This window comes from Ischnura elegans, chromosome 1 (genome assembly GCF_921293095.1).
Source record: "Ischnura elegans chromosome 1, ioIscEleg1.1, whole genome shotgun sequence".
Lineage (NCBI taxonomy): Eukaryota > Metazoa > Arthropoda > Insecta > Odonata > Coenagrionidae > Ischnura > Ischnura elegans.
The window spans coordinates 114,805,855-114,821,332 of NC_060246.1; the positions used below are offsets into that span (position 1 = coordinate 114,805,855).

The following is a 15,478-nucleotide window of genomic DNA, read 5'->3' on the forward strand; positions in this document are numbered from 1 at the left end:
AAATCCTGGATACGGCCTTGCTTGTGCCCCTCCCAGAAAGAAATCCTGGATCCGCCCCTGAAGCACCCCACACATTAAATTCTAATGCATTCTTCCGAACCAAGAAATAAAGTTGGAAATGACAAAATCAAATATTCACAAAAAGTCACACATCAAATTTACATAAAAACAAATTTATTTGATTTAGATATGTACAATTTATGCAATGAAGTACAATGACTAATTTCTGCTGTGAAGGTATCATTATATTTCACGCCACATTCATGCACGGAAGTCTGAAAATTTGACAGACTTAGAAGTAAATATGACATTGATTATTACAGAAGGCAAGTTGCATCAAGTGAGTATTTTAAATAAGCCAGGAAACTTAACAACATGTCATACTGATGTTATTGAAGGCATTATATCTAGCAGATGTTATTAACTGATGCACAACCTCATTTCATACACAAGCTTTTTAATTCACATGAATTCTAATTTTTTTTTGTTTCACAGCCTGTCACCTGAAAAATACATTATAACAGTGATAAACAAAGCAAAATTATTGTATGGAAAAAGTATTAACCTTGGCCTCCTTAAAAAATTTATGAAAATATCAAAAAATGGGTTTAGATAAACAAAATGACAGAGGAAAAATTTGCATGAGAGCAAATACAACAACTAGCTTGCATGACAAATGGCCTCCATGAAACATAAATTTCCAGTCAAAAGGGTACACGGGGCATATTTAAGGACAATACCAGTCCCTTAGCACACAAAATTACTTCCATATGAAATTGGAAAATTTAACACCATTGGCTAACACAGCAGTTAACTTTATCATATTTAACCATGACAATGAGCGCATGAATATTTATTCCAAATCTCACATAAATGAATATGCCATAAGCTTCTCAACTGTGAAAAGAGAAAAATGAACGTAACACCATACATACACTTAATTTATTCCGATGATGAAATGCACAAATCAAAAGAGTACGGCAACTGACAATCATAGGACATCTACCTAGCAGCAGTGTCATCAGCCTTCTTAAAACTACCCTGATCCTGCGATGCAGATGCAGCTACACCTTCAGCCTCGCCGCCTTCTTCATCTCCACTTGTGCCCTCCCCAGCCTTCTTCTTGCCAGCATCAGGAATCCACATCCCTGAGTCAACACATCGCTTCATGTGATAGCAGGCCTCTTCTTCAGGCATTTTTGCAATCACTTCCTGCAGCATTGCAATGTTTTCTGTCTCAAAGCATTTTTGCATTTCCTACGAAAAGTACAACACAAAGTTAACATTGCAATTACATATGCTGAGAGGCATTAAACCAATTCATTAAAATACCAAGAGAGTTGGAAAGAAAACGTTTTTCTTATACTGAATAAGACTAAAAACAGGTGAGAGAATAAGCTCTCCATAACTATCCATGGTGGTCACTTTCCCATCCTTCATGATACCCATACCTTACATCCATTCCTTGGCATATAGAAATTCCTTGAAGCTGATACTTTTTTGCATACAGAAACAACTAACTACCCAAGCATTTGCTGAGTATGAAAAGGTTAAATAATTGATTTCCCTTCATGGATAACTCCTTCGTTCTTTCTCCATGTGGTCAAACCAGCTTCATTTTAACTTTGCAACTCCTTACTAAAGATCATTCAATTCTCTTGCAGGAATATGGATTCCCTAAAAATTCCCTACTTATTTAACCCTACAAATCCTGCACATTTTTTTCTTTAATGATATGAAATTTCCTTACATGTATAACCATGGCGTTAACATATTTACATTATCTGGGCCCCACCAGCCTACCTATTGGTCATTTTGACAGTAGTGGATATCATAAAAAAATTATTTTTTTTGGCCATTTTAAAAGCCAAAGAATGGGACAAATTAATTTATAAAAGAATACTTATGATGCAGAGATGCAGTTCTCTTGCTCAAAAACGAGACATGCAGCTGTTTTTGGCTCCAATGAGATAAAGATCTTTCACCAATCTCCTAATTACAGCAAAACCTCTTTATACCGTAATTGAGGGGACCAAAATTTGGGAAATTTGATGTATGGAGGTTCACTATAGAGAGCTTTTAGTGATAAGAGCCATTTTTTCACATCAATCGGAAAGAAAAGGCACGACTGTATTTTAAACCATCACATTTATATGTCTACACATACATGCATGCATTAGTGATCATCTATTTGCAATTTATTGATTACACAAGAGAAAAAGTGACTTGCTCAAGTGGTCTGTTTAGTAATTTGGGTTTGCTTAATTTTTTTTCAAACTCTTTTGAAATTATATTTTCAATCCTATTGAGCATGATCATATTATCATTTTCACATTCCTCCATGCTTAAAAAAAAACTTTCAATGATGTTCAAAACTTCCTGAACCTCTTTTTTGGTGGAAACTGTAACTGATTCCTCATTATCAATTTCTTCCCCCACATTTATCTCTTCCGGTAACTCACAACACGCCCTGCCCTCGTCGATGGCTTGGAAGATTGCTAATTTAATGTTGATGTCAAGCAGCCACCTTGTTTCATTTGTCAAATCCATCATTGGCTTATAATTAGCAAAGCAATTCACATTATAATGGCATAGGTTGCAATTGGCACCTGAGAGGGAAAGTCCAAGAGCAGAAGGGCATTTTTAATTGTTCGGTAAAAGCCATATTTATTTTTATTGCTGAGTTTTTTCCTGAAATATTTTCTAACTGCCTGTCTGTTATTTTTTAAAAATATTTTAGTACTCTAAGAAACGATGATTAATGATTATCTTTCATTTTAATTTGCATTGTAATTTAAATTGGTGGGGGGGGAATCGAGCCACATATCTTCCTCCTTCCCATTACCCTGACAGAGTGAGAGAGAGAGATAGGGACAGAGAGCGGTTACGCTGCTTGATGGAAAAGGCTGAGATCTGGCCAGTTTAAGCCTCCTGCGACTCCGCCTGCCAGCAAGTAAGTCGGCTGGGCCCATTGATTGAAAGCTGGCACATCGGAAGCGGGCCATCGAGAGATAGCAGACGACTCAGCAAGCATGACGCTGTGGTAGGCGCAAGCGGAGAAAGGACAAAGACGAGAACTGCGACCACAGCAGGTCGCGTGGCGTTCACCTCCTTCTCTTGGATCTAGGACTTCAGCAGGGATGGTTCTCCCTAACAGCTCTCTAGTGTGGGGTCAAGACACTGAAAAAGTGATCAGGTGCTCACCACAAGAGTTCATCTCTCAATTTTGTATTCCAAATGTAAAGGTATGGGGCTTGATGTGCAATTAGTGTGTTCCTCGGCTCAGTGGGGTTGCCTTTCACACATGTCTCGAGGTATATATATTTGTTTCAGTTCAAACAATCAATTATTTTGTGTGGAGTTTAATTAACCATAGTTTTGCCGGAGTTGTCAAGTGAGGGGAATGAGCCTCGATTAATTTATGTATCAGATGCTAATGTGTGTTGCCGACCTTTTCTCTGTTTATGCAAATTTGGGAATTTATTTAAATAAGTACGGATGTTAAGCCAGAGTGGGGATCTAGTTTTTTTTTTTGTTTAGCTTTTGTCCCGAGTCACCTATCTTGAATCCTGGCATTTGTCACCAATGCAGTTATCTGGGTGGATTACGGTTAAAGGTAGCCTTGATCCTTATTTTCTAGTGGTCTGGTAGACCTGGTGCCTGAGTTTATTAGGTTTAGCAAGTAAGGCATCGCAACATATGTTTTCAAATTTCATGGCAAATAATTGAAATATTCTTTAGAATATTTATCAATCATTTTCATGATATATGACAGGTTGAATGTCATAAAAAATAAATAAACACGTGAATAACGGAAACATTAGATAATAAATTGAGCATGCTTTTGACAGTTTTGTGGAATTCCCTCTCTCCAAACTACAATGCACATAGGGATCCAAAAAAAAAACTCTGTAGAGGGCACACAGAAATGCTGGGTCTGCTAAACGATGTGATTTACTGGCGAGAATGCCAGGGCAACTGCGCAACAGTAAAAAATTTCACCGCCGCATATCAGCTACTTAGTTGCCTACCACATCCAACATTGTCGTGCGTGGAGTGATGTTCAGGATTGCTAAAAATTGACTCCCCGGGCCCCCGATGGAAGAGTCAGATTTTTCGGCATTGAATTTTGACAAATGAATTTCGCTGTCACAAAGACAAGGCATAAAATTATATTTTTCACATCTCAGCACAGGCAATAATAAACACAAATCCAGTTAAGTCATCTTTTTCACATGAATTGTAGATATCCCCTAATTCCAAAATTTAGTGTATTTCTGAAGAGACAAACAGTTACCAGAGAGCCTATCATCATCAGTGGACCACAAGAGAGAGTGCACAGAAAATATTACCAATCAAGTCACACTAAACTTTAAAAATCAATTCAACAAGTTGTTTGATGTTCAATTTAGTTTCCTGGGCCTTCTACACTGATCACAAAATGTAGCACCAACAATATGAAATAATGAACACCAATTCCTCACCGAATTTTTTTAAGGGAGACACTTCCTACTTTTTAAGTCTAACATGGATGGTACCCATGGATGATGAGGTAGTTCAGATTGATGATTAGAGTGAGTAAAATTACATGGAAAGCTGCTAAAAAAAAAACCTTTAACAAACTCACAGGAGGCAAGGACTCAAACACTTCCACAGGATCCAGACCGCCCGGTCCGAGCCTCTTCTTCCTCTCCTCTTCCTCAGCCTCTTTGATGGCCTCATCTATCTTCTCACGGGCACGCTTGCGAATTCGTTCCTTGAAGCCTGATAACTCATCCTCAAAACTTTTCCTATACTCTGGGTCAGCCACTTGAATTCTAGATAAAAATAATACGTGCAAGGTGAGAATATACATACGTTAGTACAGAAAATTAAGATTGCTAATATATTATGTGTAGTGTAGTTAAATAGAGAAATAACAAAGACAAATAATTAAATATGTCGTACGATATCCAAACCAACATCAGGGAATGAAATATTTGACAGGATATAAGCTGCAACAGAGAGTAAAACCCATCCAGTTATGAAGGATTCAACCAAAAGTAAAAAATGTAATCAGTATCAGCAGCGACACACAACACTGTCAACACTATTATGTACAGAGGATGCTCAGTTAAACGAGTGGTTGTAATCCCTGGAAAATCAATCGCAATCTCAGGTGCCCTTCATAACCGAGGGTGATAGATTATGCCCCTTTATTAGAAATGAGACGATATAGTATCTCAGACTGGATTTGAATATGATGTGGTGGCAGTCACACCTAGGAGCAGGCTTGGGGTCGACAATGTAGCATGGATGATTTTTTGATACTAAGGAGATGATGACACTATGCATAACATCATCATCAACAGTCATCCATCCTAAGATTGGACTAAAAAAGCAGAAGTTATTGCAGATCAAACAAGGGCTGCTAACAGCCACCTGACATTGAAAGGCATAAGGTAACATTAAATTATCATAATTGTAGCAATGACATGACAAAGAGTGATAAGTAATTTTGCATTGCTTATTTTACATGGAACTGCTCTCTTAACTGCCTGCAGCCATTTCTTTGGAGTCTTCAGTAGAATGATGCAAAAATCAGGGTTTTCAATGAAAATATCCTCCCTTCTGAAACGTCATTAATTCCATAGCAACTTTCCCACCATTTCTCTGGTTAGTCTTGGATACTCATGGATACTCGCCGGCCTCGGTAGCGGTGGGGTTAAGTCCTCACCTGCCAAACCAAAGGTCATGGGTTCGGTTTCCGCATGGGTAAGTTACCCTTATCTAGGACATGGATGTTTGTGAACGCTTGATTGTTAAAATGTTATCAACCCAAATGTAAAGGCTGAACAGTGCTGCTTCCGGTAGTGTAATAAATAAATAAATAAACAAAATACTCTTGGCGCTGAAATATCCCAACATTATTTCCTTTTACCTGTTTGTTTGGTCGCGGATGAAGATCCAACTACAAGAGTAATCAGATATATCCTTCACATTAGACAAAAGATAAGGGTAGTATGTACATCAAAAACTTTTGTCCTCAAACTCACTGAAAGTGTGCCAGTGAGTGTATGTTGAGTAAATTTTAAGGCAGCATTTACTAGTGTTTAAGATTGAGGGGTACAAAGTGATTTAGAAATGTTGGTGCCAGAGGAAGGGGGATGGGAGAGCAGAAGGGAAGGGGGAAGTTTAGGAGGCCAGTTTGTAACCCTCTCCCAGTGGTGAGACTAGTGAGGAGTGTTGAGATTTACCTCGTCACACACATTTTTGGAGGTATGGAGGGGGGACAGGCTGATGAGACATGCTCTCAACCTTTGTAAAAATGGCATATTTGGTCCTCGGGGGGGGGGATAGGTAGATCCCATGAGGTGCAGTACATTGCCATTGTGCCCAGCGTAGTTGGCCATGGAAAATTTCTCTCTGGTCATTAAATTTTTGAAGAAAGGTAAATTCAAATAACTATGACTCCAGCCAGTTCAAAAATGCACATAAAAGAGTAGAGCCAACCCTAGACATTCCATTGCTTTCCAGATTTTCAAAAAGAGGGGCCATTGTGATAAACTATTTAGTTCTAATTTACTGTGAAAAGGAAATCAATTTTCACTGTTTTCAAAAAATTTAAATAGACATCTAATTTTGATTCATTGTACCATTACTGATTAGATGCAGTACAACAAAACTAGCCATCTCAATATATTGTTTTCAAAAAGAGGAAAATTGCATTTAACAGTACATACATAATTGAAAGTGGTTTATCTCAAGCCTACCACGTGACTGTCGATGAATTACATCATGGAATATTCAAACCACAGGGTTTGAATATTCCATGATGTTCCACAGACTTTGGTACCTTAACTTACATATGCAGAGCCAGGTTTCAAAGGCACTAATACACACAAAAAATTACCTGGTGAAGAACGATGACACACAAGCTCGAGGATCAACATCCAGCTGTTTTGAAAGTTCTAACATATACTGCATACATATACATTGATGTGCCACATGCTCCATAAGTTCAGTTTTCTGGAAAAGAAATAGGCTACATAAGAAGACTGTATCGGGGCCTTCAACAGGTTCCCCTGCACTTACATAGAACACTCTTCATCCACTACGCCAAACCAAATTTAATAAGCATGCCTTTCAGGAAAAAAGAACACCTAAAAATGAATGGTCATTCTACGATTCAACTTCCAAATCAATTTTCCAACCTCAGCCCAGACTCATCAATGCTAAACTTCAGTGACTTTATAGGAACTAATACATTAATGAGGCTATGTTCAGGCCACCTGATAAAGATAAGTACCAGACCAAGTATCCCAGGGTTAAAACCAGAATTGCAAACAAAACTGTAAGAAAGCTATTCACAGCTTGACAGTCAACAAAAAGATTAAAAACCATTCCAAGGACAAATAATAAGAAAATAGTTCCAAGGTCCACACACACAAGATAGGATATGCTAAAGTGATTTTTGATCGCTGCTCATGTTTACTAACATTAACCACCTGAATGCTACAGGTTTCCAGGCTTTCAGAGTGTAACTCACTCTTCATGAGGAAACAGAGTGGTAGTACTCCAAACTTAATTTCACATCAACTGACCCAAGTATTCTAGAAATTGGCATTAAGCTGACCAAATTCAGGTCAGTTGATATTACCAGTGTGCCTCATCATCTGTGTTTAATTTTTTTTTCCTTTCATCATTGGACATTTTGGTTAATCAGAACCACAGATTCGATCAATTTTTGAGAAAAGTGCAACTTAACTAACCCCTTCAACTTGTAGATCAATACACCAAATGACCAAGAAGTTTGCTGTGTTCTCATGGACAAGATGAGGATGTTCTTGTAGAAATTGTTTGCTGTCATCATACTTATGCAACATCCCATATCGTTTAAGATCTTCCTTGTTTTCCTTGATGAATGCCTGCATTTTATTAACTCTGTCTTCCTCTGTTTCTTCATCATCTTTCTTGCGCGGTGGCGCTTTGTTGATGACTGTTTTACTGAATCCACTATGACTTATTGTGTCTACATTCCATGGAGTGACCTGCAACAAAAAAAATGTTCTAAAACAAAACACATATAAAACATAACATCCACTCACTAATGCCGCACTGAAAGTTTATAATATAAAGAACATTACAGCAATAATTAAATTCAGATATCACACTCACCACCATTATTGTAACAAAAATAAAAATGAGACACTTTGAGAAAAAAGAATACTGCAACTTAAGTCACTGCTACGAAGTCTTTAATTTTGAGCATTGCACACCAAACAGTTTCTCTTGAGATGGCATAAGGTCACTTACGAATATTTTTTGACAAAGGTGGAGAACATTCAATATTTAATTTGCACATTTATATTGATTTGTGCATATTCAACAAAATTGGCTTCGAATAAGTACGATAATTTACAAAACTTGATAGATCATAACACCAAGTCATGATTTTGCAATAATACAGAGTAGTAATGTATTTTTTTTTCATTCCAATCATTTCTAAAACCACCCCTGTACAATGTACCCAACAAAAAGATGTCAATCAAAATCACCTATGACATGGATACATGCAACCTATCCTGGCGGCACTCAAACCCACAATGTTCGGTTTGGCAGGCAGGAGTGGACCCCCCTACAACCACAGTTGTCATTTACGTCACTTGATGTTACATATTTCTAATTACAGCAGACTCCTGATTATCCGGCTGTGGTTTATCCGTGTTATGGCTTATCTGTGCATGAGTATTACACTTTTTCGATGTTTTCCGCGATCTTCAAAAAAAATTAAAATGATACAACAGCACCAGGATACTTGCATTTTAATGCTGAGCTACACCGCACTTATTATTTCTATTAGAATTCCCTTCGTAAAATAGAATAATTTTATTTACTTACTGACAAGGAATGTTTCTGTTTTCTTGGATGTCTGCTCTAGCAGTGCTGACAAAGATCAGGGGAAGGAAAAAAACTCTTGATTAATGTTTAAAGATTCTTCAATGCTTAACCAATTGTAAATTAGAAAAAATTTAATAACAATTGCAACTTAATAACAATAATATTTCATATCGCAAATTCGCAATTATTGCCGTAGTCTCGCATGCGGTTGAATAGGGCCCATGGGAACCGGAGATTTTGTCGCATTCGGGCATGTTTACACTGCGACAAGTCATGGTAAAACTGGAGAGAAAGGGAATAGTAGAAGTGAAGAAAGCCAGGGAACTAGAAGTAGAGATAGCATGAATCATAGACGGGCACTCGCCTGCGTAGACAATTTTCCATAAGACCTGGTTTCCTATAACCGCTGCTGCGCAGTGCCATGATGGCGCGCCCGTTGCCTTCACAGGAATTCCGTGATCCTGTTTTCCAAGCATTGTGCTGCACTACTGCACTCAAAATCACGGAGCCGCATTCCGCAGCAGTTACATCCCGGACAACTTGTGCGAGACGCGACTATGTGCCGTGGTGCCTGACAGTGTAGTTTCCGATGTCGCGCAGTGGTTTTGAAGCATTCGTTCAAAACACTTTTCTGAATCCGTGATCTTGCAGCCACAGATGCGTGGTTTTCAGAAACCAGGTATGACACGGAGCAGTAGGAATACGAGAACAATCACGTTTTTGCCGCTAAAAAGATCAGGGTCGAGAAAAGAAAGCTCTTAATGATTCTGTAAAGCAATCTAAAATAATAGATGATGCGCATAAATAATATTTAATCGTTTGATTTAAATGAATTGTGAAAATTAAATGATATTCAAGTAAAAGTTTGGATTATTCGTGTTTTCTGATTATTTGTGCTGCCCCTACCCCTCATCAGCCCGGATGATGTATGCTGTAAATGCATTTAAAAGTTTGTTATCAGGTAATTAATAGCTTAATAATGACTTGCAATGAGGATGTGAACATAGACTGGGAGTGTGTGAAAATTTTGTTTCACTTTTTCAAAAATCTGAACATGTTGAAAGAAACCTGTCCACGTATGTATGGTCAACACCTTAAAAATTATGGAGATGCAAAATTCACAGTCAAAACACATTTTTTCAAATGCATAATAGTTGTTATCTTTAGAACCGAATATTTTAAAGGTCCTCATTCAACATAGAGAATGGTGAGATGATTGCAAACACAATAGCAAATCAATTGCTCTTACCTGCCTTAATACAAAATGTTACAAATCACCATCACAGAAAAATAGCAGATGGTTAACCAAGTCGCAGGATCGACCAAGCATCCAAGGCAAAAAACTACATTTCCTGTTTTGCACCTTAAGCTATATATCCACACAGGCCAATAATACTTAAGTATTTGTATGTACACACAATGATGAGGGCAATGTTGCTGAGTAAAAGCGACATTGCCATGAACATCATCGTCTCTCAATAAACACATTTGTATGTGTATCTGGGTATAGGAATCTGGCAATATTGTCTGTCCACACAGCTGCTAGTAAGTGTTCTGGTGTGAAGATAGAATTTCACCAAAAATTAGACACTAATATTTACAAAACATTAACATCCAATGAATTCATGGCCATCTTCATTAGGCCTTAAAGTAATTTTTCCTATAGTTCTATTTGGCATTTCTACAGTGCATTTTTCTCATAAAAATATTTACCATTTTTTAAGTATGTAATGATAAAATGACAATGACAATAATGCACATATTGACGAAATTGATTTTACAGATTACTTTCCTGAAATAAAGCCAATCAATCCACAAAATTTAACTTTTAAAATCCTTCTGAAAAATGTTGAACCATACTTATATGTACTTTAAGGTGCATATTTACATTCCTATTCTAGCCACATGCTTATCAAGTCAAGACAGTGTATTTCAATTCACGTTCCTTTCAACACTCCTTCCATATTGCCTGGGCAGAGCAATGCATCCCGTTCCAACAGGGAAACACGGTAACAGGAAAACTTTGCAGAAAATCATTAGCAGAGAGAGACGATGATGTTTTTTTTGTATCCATACACACACCATCAACATCATCTGGCAAACTGGCATACCAAAATTTGACAACAACCATTACTGTGTTAAGACTTAACTCATTAATTCCAATGGTTAGATACAATCTTATGTAATTTCTCTTAATTTCTTGGCTGTGCATCAATTGAATTTCGGAAAAAGTGATTATAAAGAATCAAATGATACTCTACCTTCTCTTTTTTCTGTATTTCTGCATCTTTCTGCTTAAGTTTCGCCGCTTCCTCTTCTAAGTCCTTCAAAACACATTTCAACTCAGTCAGATTTTCTACACCATTTTTTTCTGATTCCTGCAGCTTTTTCCTGGCTTCCTTCAACTTTGTTTCAACTCTGAAAGGTTTAGGGATCAATAAGTTTCAATCGAATCAATAGATGTATTCATTCATGATAGGGTTGAAGTGAGGCAATACCAAAATAATTTTATCACGTTGCGTACGGATGGCGAGAATTCTCGTCATTTTTTTCCCGAACGTTCTGGACGGATGACGAAGATTCTCGTCATTTAGGTGCGTCAACCTAAACAATTTTAAAGCGCACAATACGTATTCGATAGTACGTTTTCAGTTGTTGTTCGTTATTCATAATGAATTGATGCATCATAATGTTTGATTGGGTAAAGTTATATTCTAAACATTAGCTTTTTAACCATGTATAAACTAAAGGCATTACGCCCTAATAGGCACATATTTCCAATTTCAGCGTTCCTAGGAATTTAAATACCCCGGTGCACAACGAGTTAATAACAATTAACTTTTAAAGAAAATTTTAACAAAAAAACCAAATTCAAACACATTCATGTAAGTTGTCAAATAAATGATGGCATACCTAATTATTTACTCTTAAAACAAATTCTAAAATCAAATTTCTCAATTTAAATGTATATTTGATACAAAAATTAGATCTGAAAGAATAAGACTACAATATATTGAGGGTTGGCTCGTATGCACAATTACTTCAACACACTAGTGAATAATTATTATATGTATAGTAGCATTAGCACGATATATAAAGTATATGTAAGTCTGGAACAACTATGCTTTACACACTGAAGGTCAACAACAATAGCACATGGCATAAATACAATTTACTTAATATAAAATTTCTTAAGGAGCATCTAGGGTTAAAATGAAACGTTAATCACGGGTCTACAGACTTGGGTGTAGATACATTTATTATGAATTTTTAAGATTTTTAGGCACTTTTTCACAAAAATGTGAAGGCATTTAAAGCATTTAAATAGAAAGAATTACTTTCTTTTTTCAATGTGGTCTTTGAGAGATTACTTTGAAGTGGATTACAAAACTGAAAAAAGATAAATATATGATAACTTTTGGGCAGATTGTTAGGACAACGGCTAAGGATAAATAAAGGAGTAACAATCATTGTCATCTGCCAGGTTGTGCTGGTAAATTAATTAATGCTACAGATACTGTCGTGTCGAGCCAAAAGTATAACGATTTTATATTTGATACAGTTTTAATTATTTCAAAAGCTATCTGAATAGGATAATGATGCATACAAAGAAAATATTATCATTGATATGGGAACTTAGGCTGCATCACCAAGGTTCATTTGCTTTTACTTTCAGTAAATAATGTTATTATTTGCCAAATAGCACCATGAAAATAAGTTTTCTATGGTTATATTTAATCAAGCTATTGGTTTTTCAGAAGCATACCAAATACCACATGTGAAAAATATTAGCATGTGGTCACATGAACATGGTATATAGTCACATAAATAAACATGTGTATACCACTACATATGTATATTGAAATTAGCCAATTTAATTATCTATTTTACTTGATGGTAGCAATATTATTACCTTTCTTCCGTGTTTCTGTACATTTTACAATGGTTCAAGTAAGCTCATCTCACTTAATATGCATTATTTGATATATTCTTTAATCGAATTGATCAGCAGGCGAAATTTGGCCTCAGTGTTTTTGTAGGGTGTAGGGCTGGTTCTGGTGCAGTTAGGTGGACGTTTAATTCCAATAACGGTCACATGTGGGGCTTATTATGGTGCATGTAGGGCGAGATCGGTTTATGAAGGGGCTGACGACATATCAAGGATCGGTTGGCCCTATAGGTTCAACTAAGAATATGGCCCTTAATCAATGGTGATAACCCTTTTGCAGATAAGTAGATGATGTCATGAATTCATGCTGAAAGTATTATTGCGTCTCTGCCTAACTCGTCCCCACCCCACAGCCTTGTCCATGGATCTTAGGTAGCTTATTGTACTTCACACCCTTCCTTCAGATTTCTTCCCTGGCCAGAGGAAGGTTCTTCCAGATCCAGTAAATGAACCAAAAACTCTGATGACGTCACAAACTCATGAAAAGTGGGTAGCAACTTTTGTGTATTGGGATTTTAAACTTGTGAGAGAATGGAAGAATGGCGAAGATTTTTTTAACAACTTATCTTTCCCAATCATGAACCAAATTCTTTTAATAAATTGCGATTTCAGGTCTGAGTGAAAGACTGCATAATATCGTAACAAGAAGAAATAGGAGGCTCATTTGATATCAGCATTTAAGATTTTTGATAGGTGGAGGTGGATAAAGAAGTGGATGAATTTTTAACTAAAGGGAGATAGAATAATGAAGACTTCCAACAACAATTTCAAGTGCTATAGCTACTGCTCAGTACTTCAGTGGGAAGGATATGAAGTAAACAATAGAAAATGCCATCACATCAAGAGTTAAAGTCAAAAGAAGCATTGAAACCTTGATTGATGCACTTCTATAGAAAAGTGGTGTTAGAAAGCATGATATCTACTTCAATTTACATTTAACCACAAAAATGGCAGTAAGACACCTGTCACATTACTCACCAACCAAAGTATTTTAACTAGCTTAAATTATCTGAAAAAACACTATCTATATATAAATACAGTATAAAAAAGGAAGATAAACTCAACTTACTAGAAAAAACACTAATACCATGTTTTTCCAATGACTCTCCCAAATATCTACATGCTAAGGTGTGAAACCCCACTTATTAGTACTACTTAACCACTCAATGATTTTATACTCTATGCATCTACACTACGCTCTGTTAGTATATGAGAGTGAAGGACGTTTGTCTTAAGAAGTTTAGACCTTGCTGTTAACCACAAACCCCAATAATTCAGAGTCCCGACCAAATTCACAAGATTTATTTAATAGACGATATATGCTATCTTTATACAATTTACGATATATTACCATTTCTATCCTATTAATTCAGCAGAATATTAAGGGAAATACGTAAAATTAATCTTTAAAAAGGTAACAACAAGGTCCCACCAAGGACTTTACTCTTCGATAAATAATAAAAATAAAAATCTTATAGCTCTCCAAAAACATGACAACTATAACAAATGGACAATAACACAAGAAAGTACCCAAACGAATGATAGAAAAGAAGTGATTTCATCCCTGGATCCAAACCAAACCTCAATTCATATAATTTGGTACGGAAAAATGCTAACGGAATAAATAATCCAACAAAATATTAAAGTTAAAACAAGGTTTTCAAAAAATTCCTCGTAGGACAAAATAGTTTCCTGGAGATGAAAATAGGGAGAATCAATGCTTCTCGAAACAGCGGCACACAGTAAAGGTCAAAGAATGTTACTGGGTCGTTGAATAGCCAATAGTTTCTCATATTACCCAAAAGTGTGCGCAGGCAGTTCTGACAAAAAAGTCAAGAAGGCCAGGTAAGGATGAATTAACGATAACTTACTGCTCCTTTGCTTTCTGATGTTCTTCCCTCTCTTTCCTCTGCTCTTCCATTCTTTCGACGCGAGCCTGATGCCTCCATCGGAATAATGATGGTGTATCAATATTGGGGTGGGTTTCATCTTCATCGTCTGAGATCTAAAGGATGAATAATAAAATTCCAATATAGTCATCTCACTCTAGAACATTCCAACATGAGGTTATGTTATTATTAAATATTCATACCAGAAGAGCATAAACAAAACATAAGATCTAAAACCAAATAGCTACTAAGGAGTTCGCTTTGCATTACATGCTAACCGGAATAAGTTGGAACGACGAGAAGCATCAGTTAAAGAGATCGCGAAACATAAGTAATACCTCTCATTTAAATTGAAAAAGCCTTACCTCAATATCTTTCCATTTACTGTAATCCACCATGACGATTTAAACTGATGCACAAGCCCAGAGATTTTCAAACCCGTAGAGTTTTCCTCAGTTTTCCTTATTCCTCTCGTAAAACTTTCGGCAGCGTCGGACTTACAGTTGACCGCAATTCCTTTTCTCGTCTTTTCTCATCTGTTCGTCTGTTCTAATAACATTATCGACTTCGCTAAAAGATGTCGCTACCAGCGACAGCTGAGTTCAGAAATTTGAAGATAAATGTTTGGCGGCATAAAGCGTAGCCTACGTTATTCATAAATAAACATTCTTCCACTTCCTTCTTAACGCCATTTCTTTTTTAATTTCCTTTGTTATCTTAGCTTTCTTTTTCATTCCACTTTCACCATAGCCATGGTATT

The 15,478-nt window shown here is 36.6% G+C and overlaps 1 protein-coding gene across 1 annotated transcript; it reads right to left on the minus strand.

The window, feature by feature from the left end:
* Positions 1–152: 152 nt before the first annotated feature.
* On the minus strand, positions 153–15,254 carry LOC124168413 (hsp90 co-chaperone Cdc37). The gene is made up of 7 exons (XM_046546637.1): positions 15,084–15,254; positions 14,701–14,834; positions 11,142–11,298; positions 7,752–8,030; positions 6,893–7,008; positions 4,628–4,817; positions 153–1,257 (listed from the first exon to the last, which is right to left on the minus strand). Exons 1-7 carry the CDS (start codon positions 15,114–15,116, stop codon positions 1,003–1,005), a joined length of 1,164 nt encoding a protein of 387 aa, XP_046402593.1. The 5' UTR covers positions 15,117–15,254; the 3' UTR covers positions 153–1,002.
* Positions 15,255–15,478: the final 224 nt, after the last annotated feature.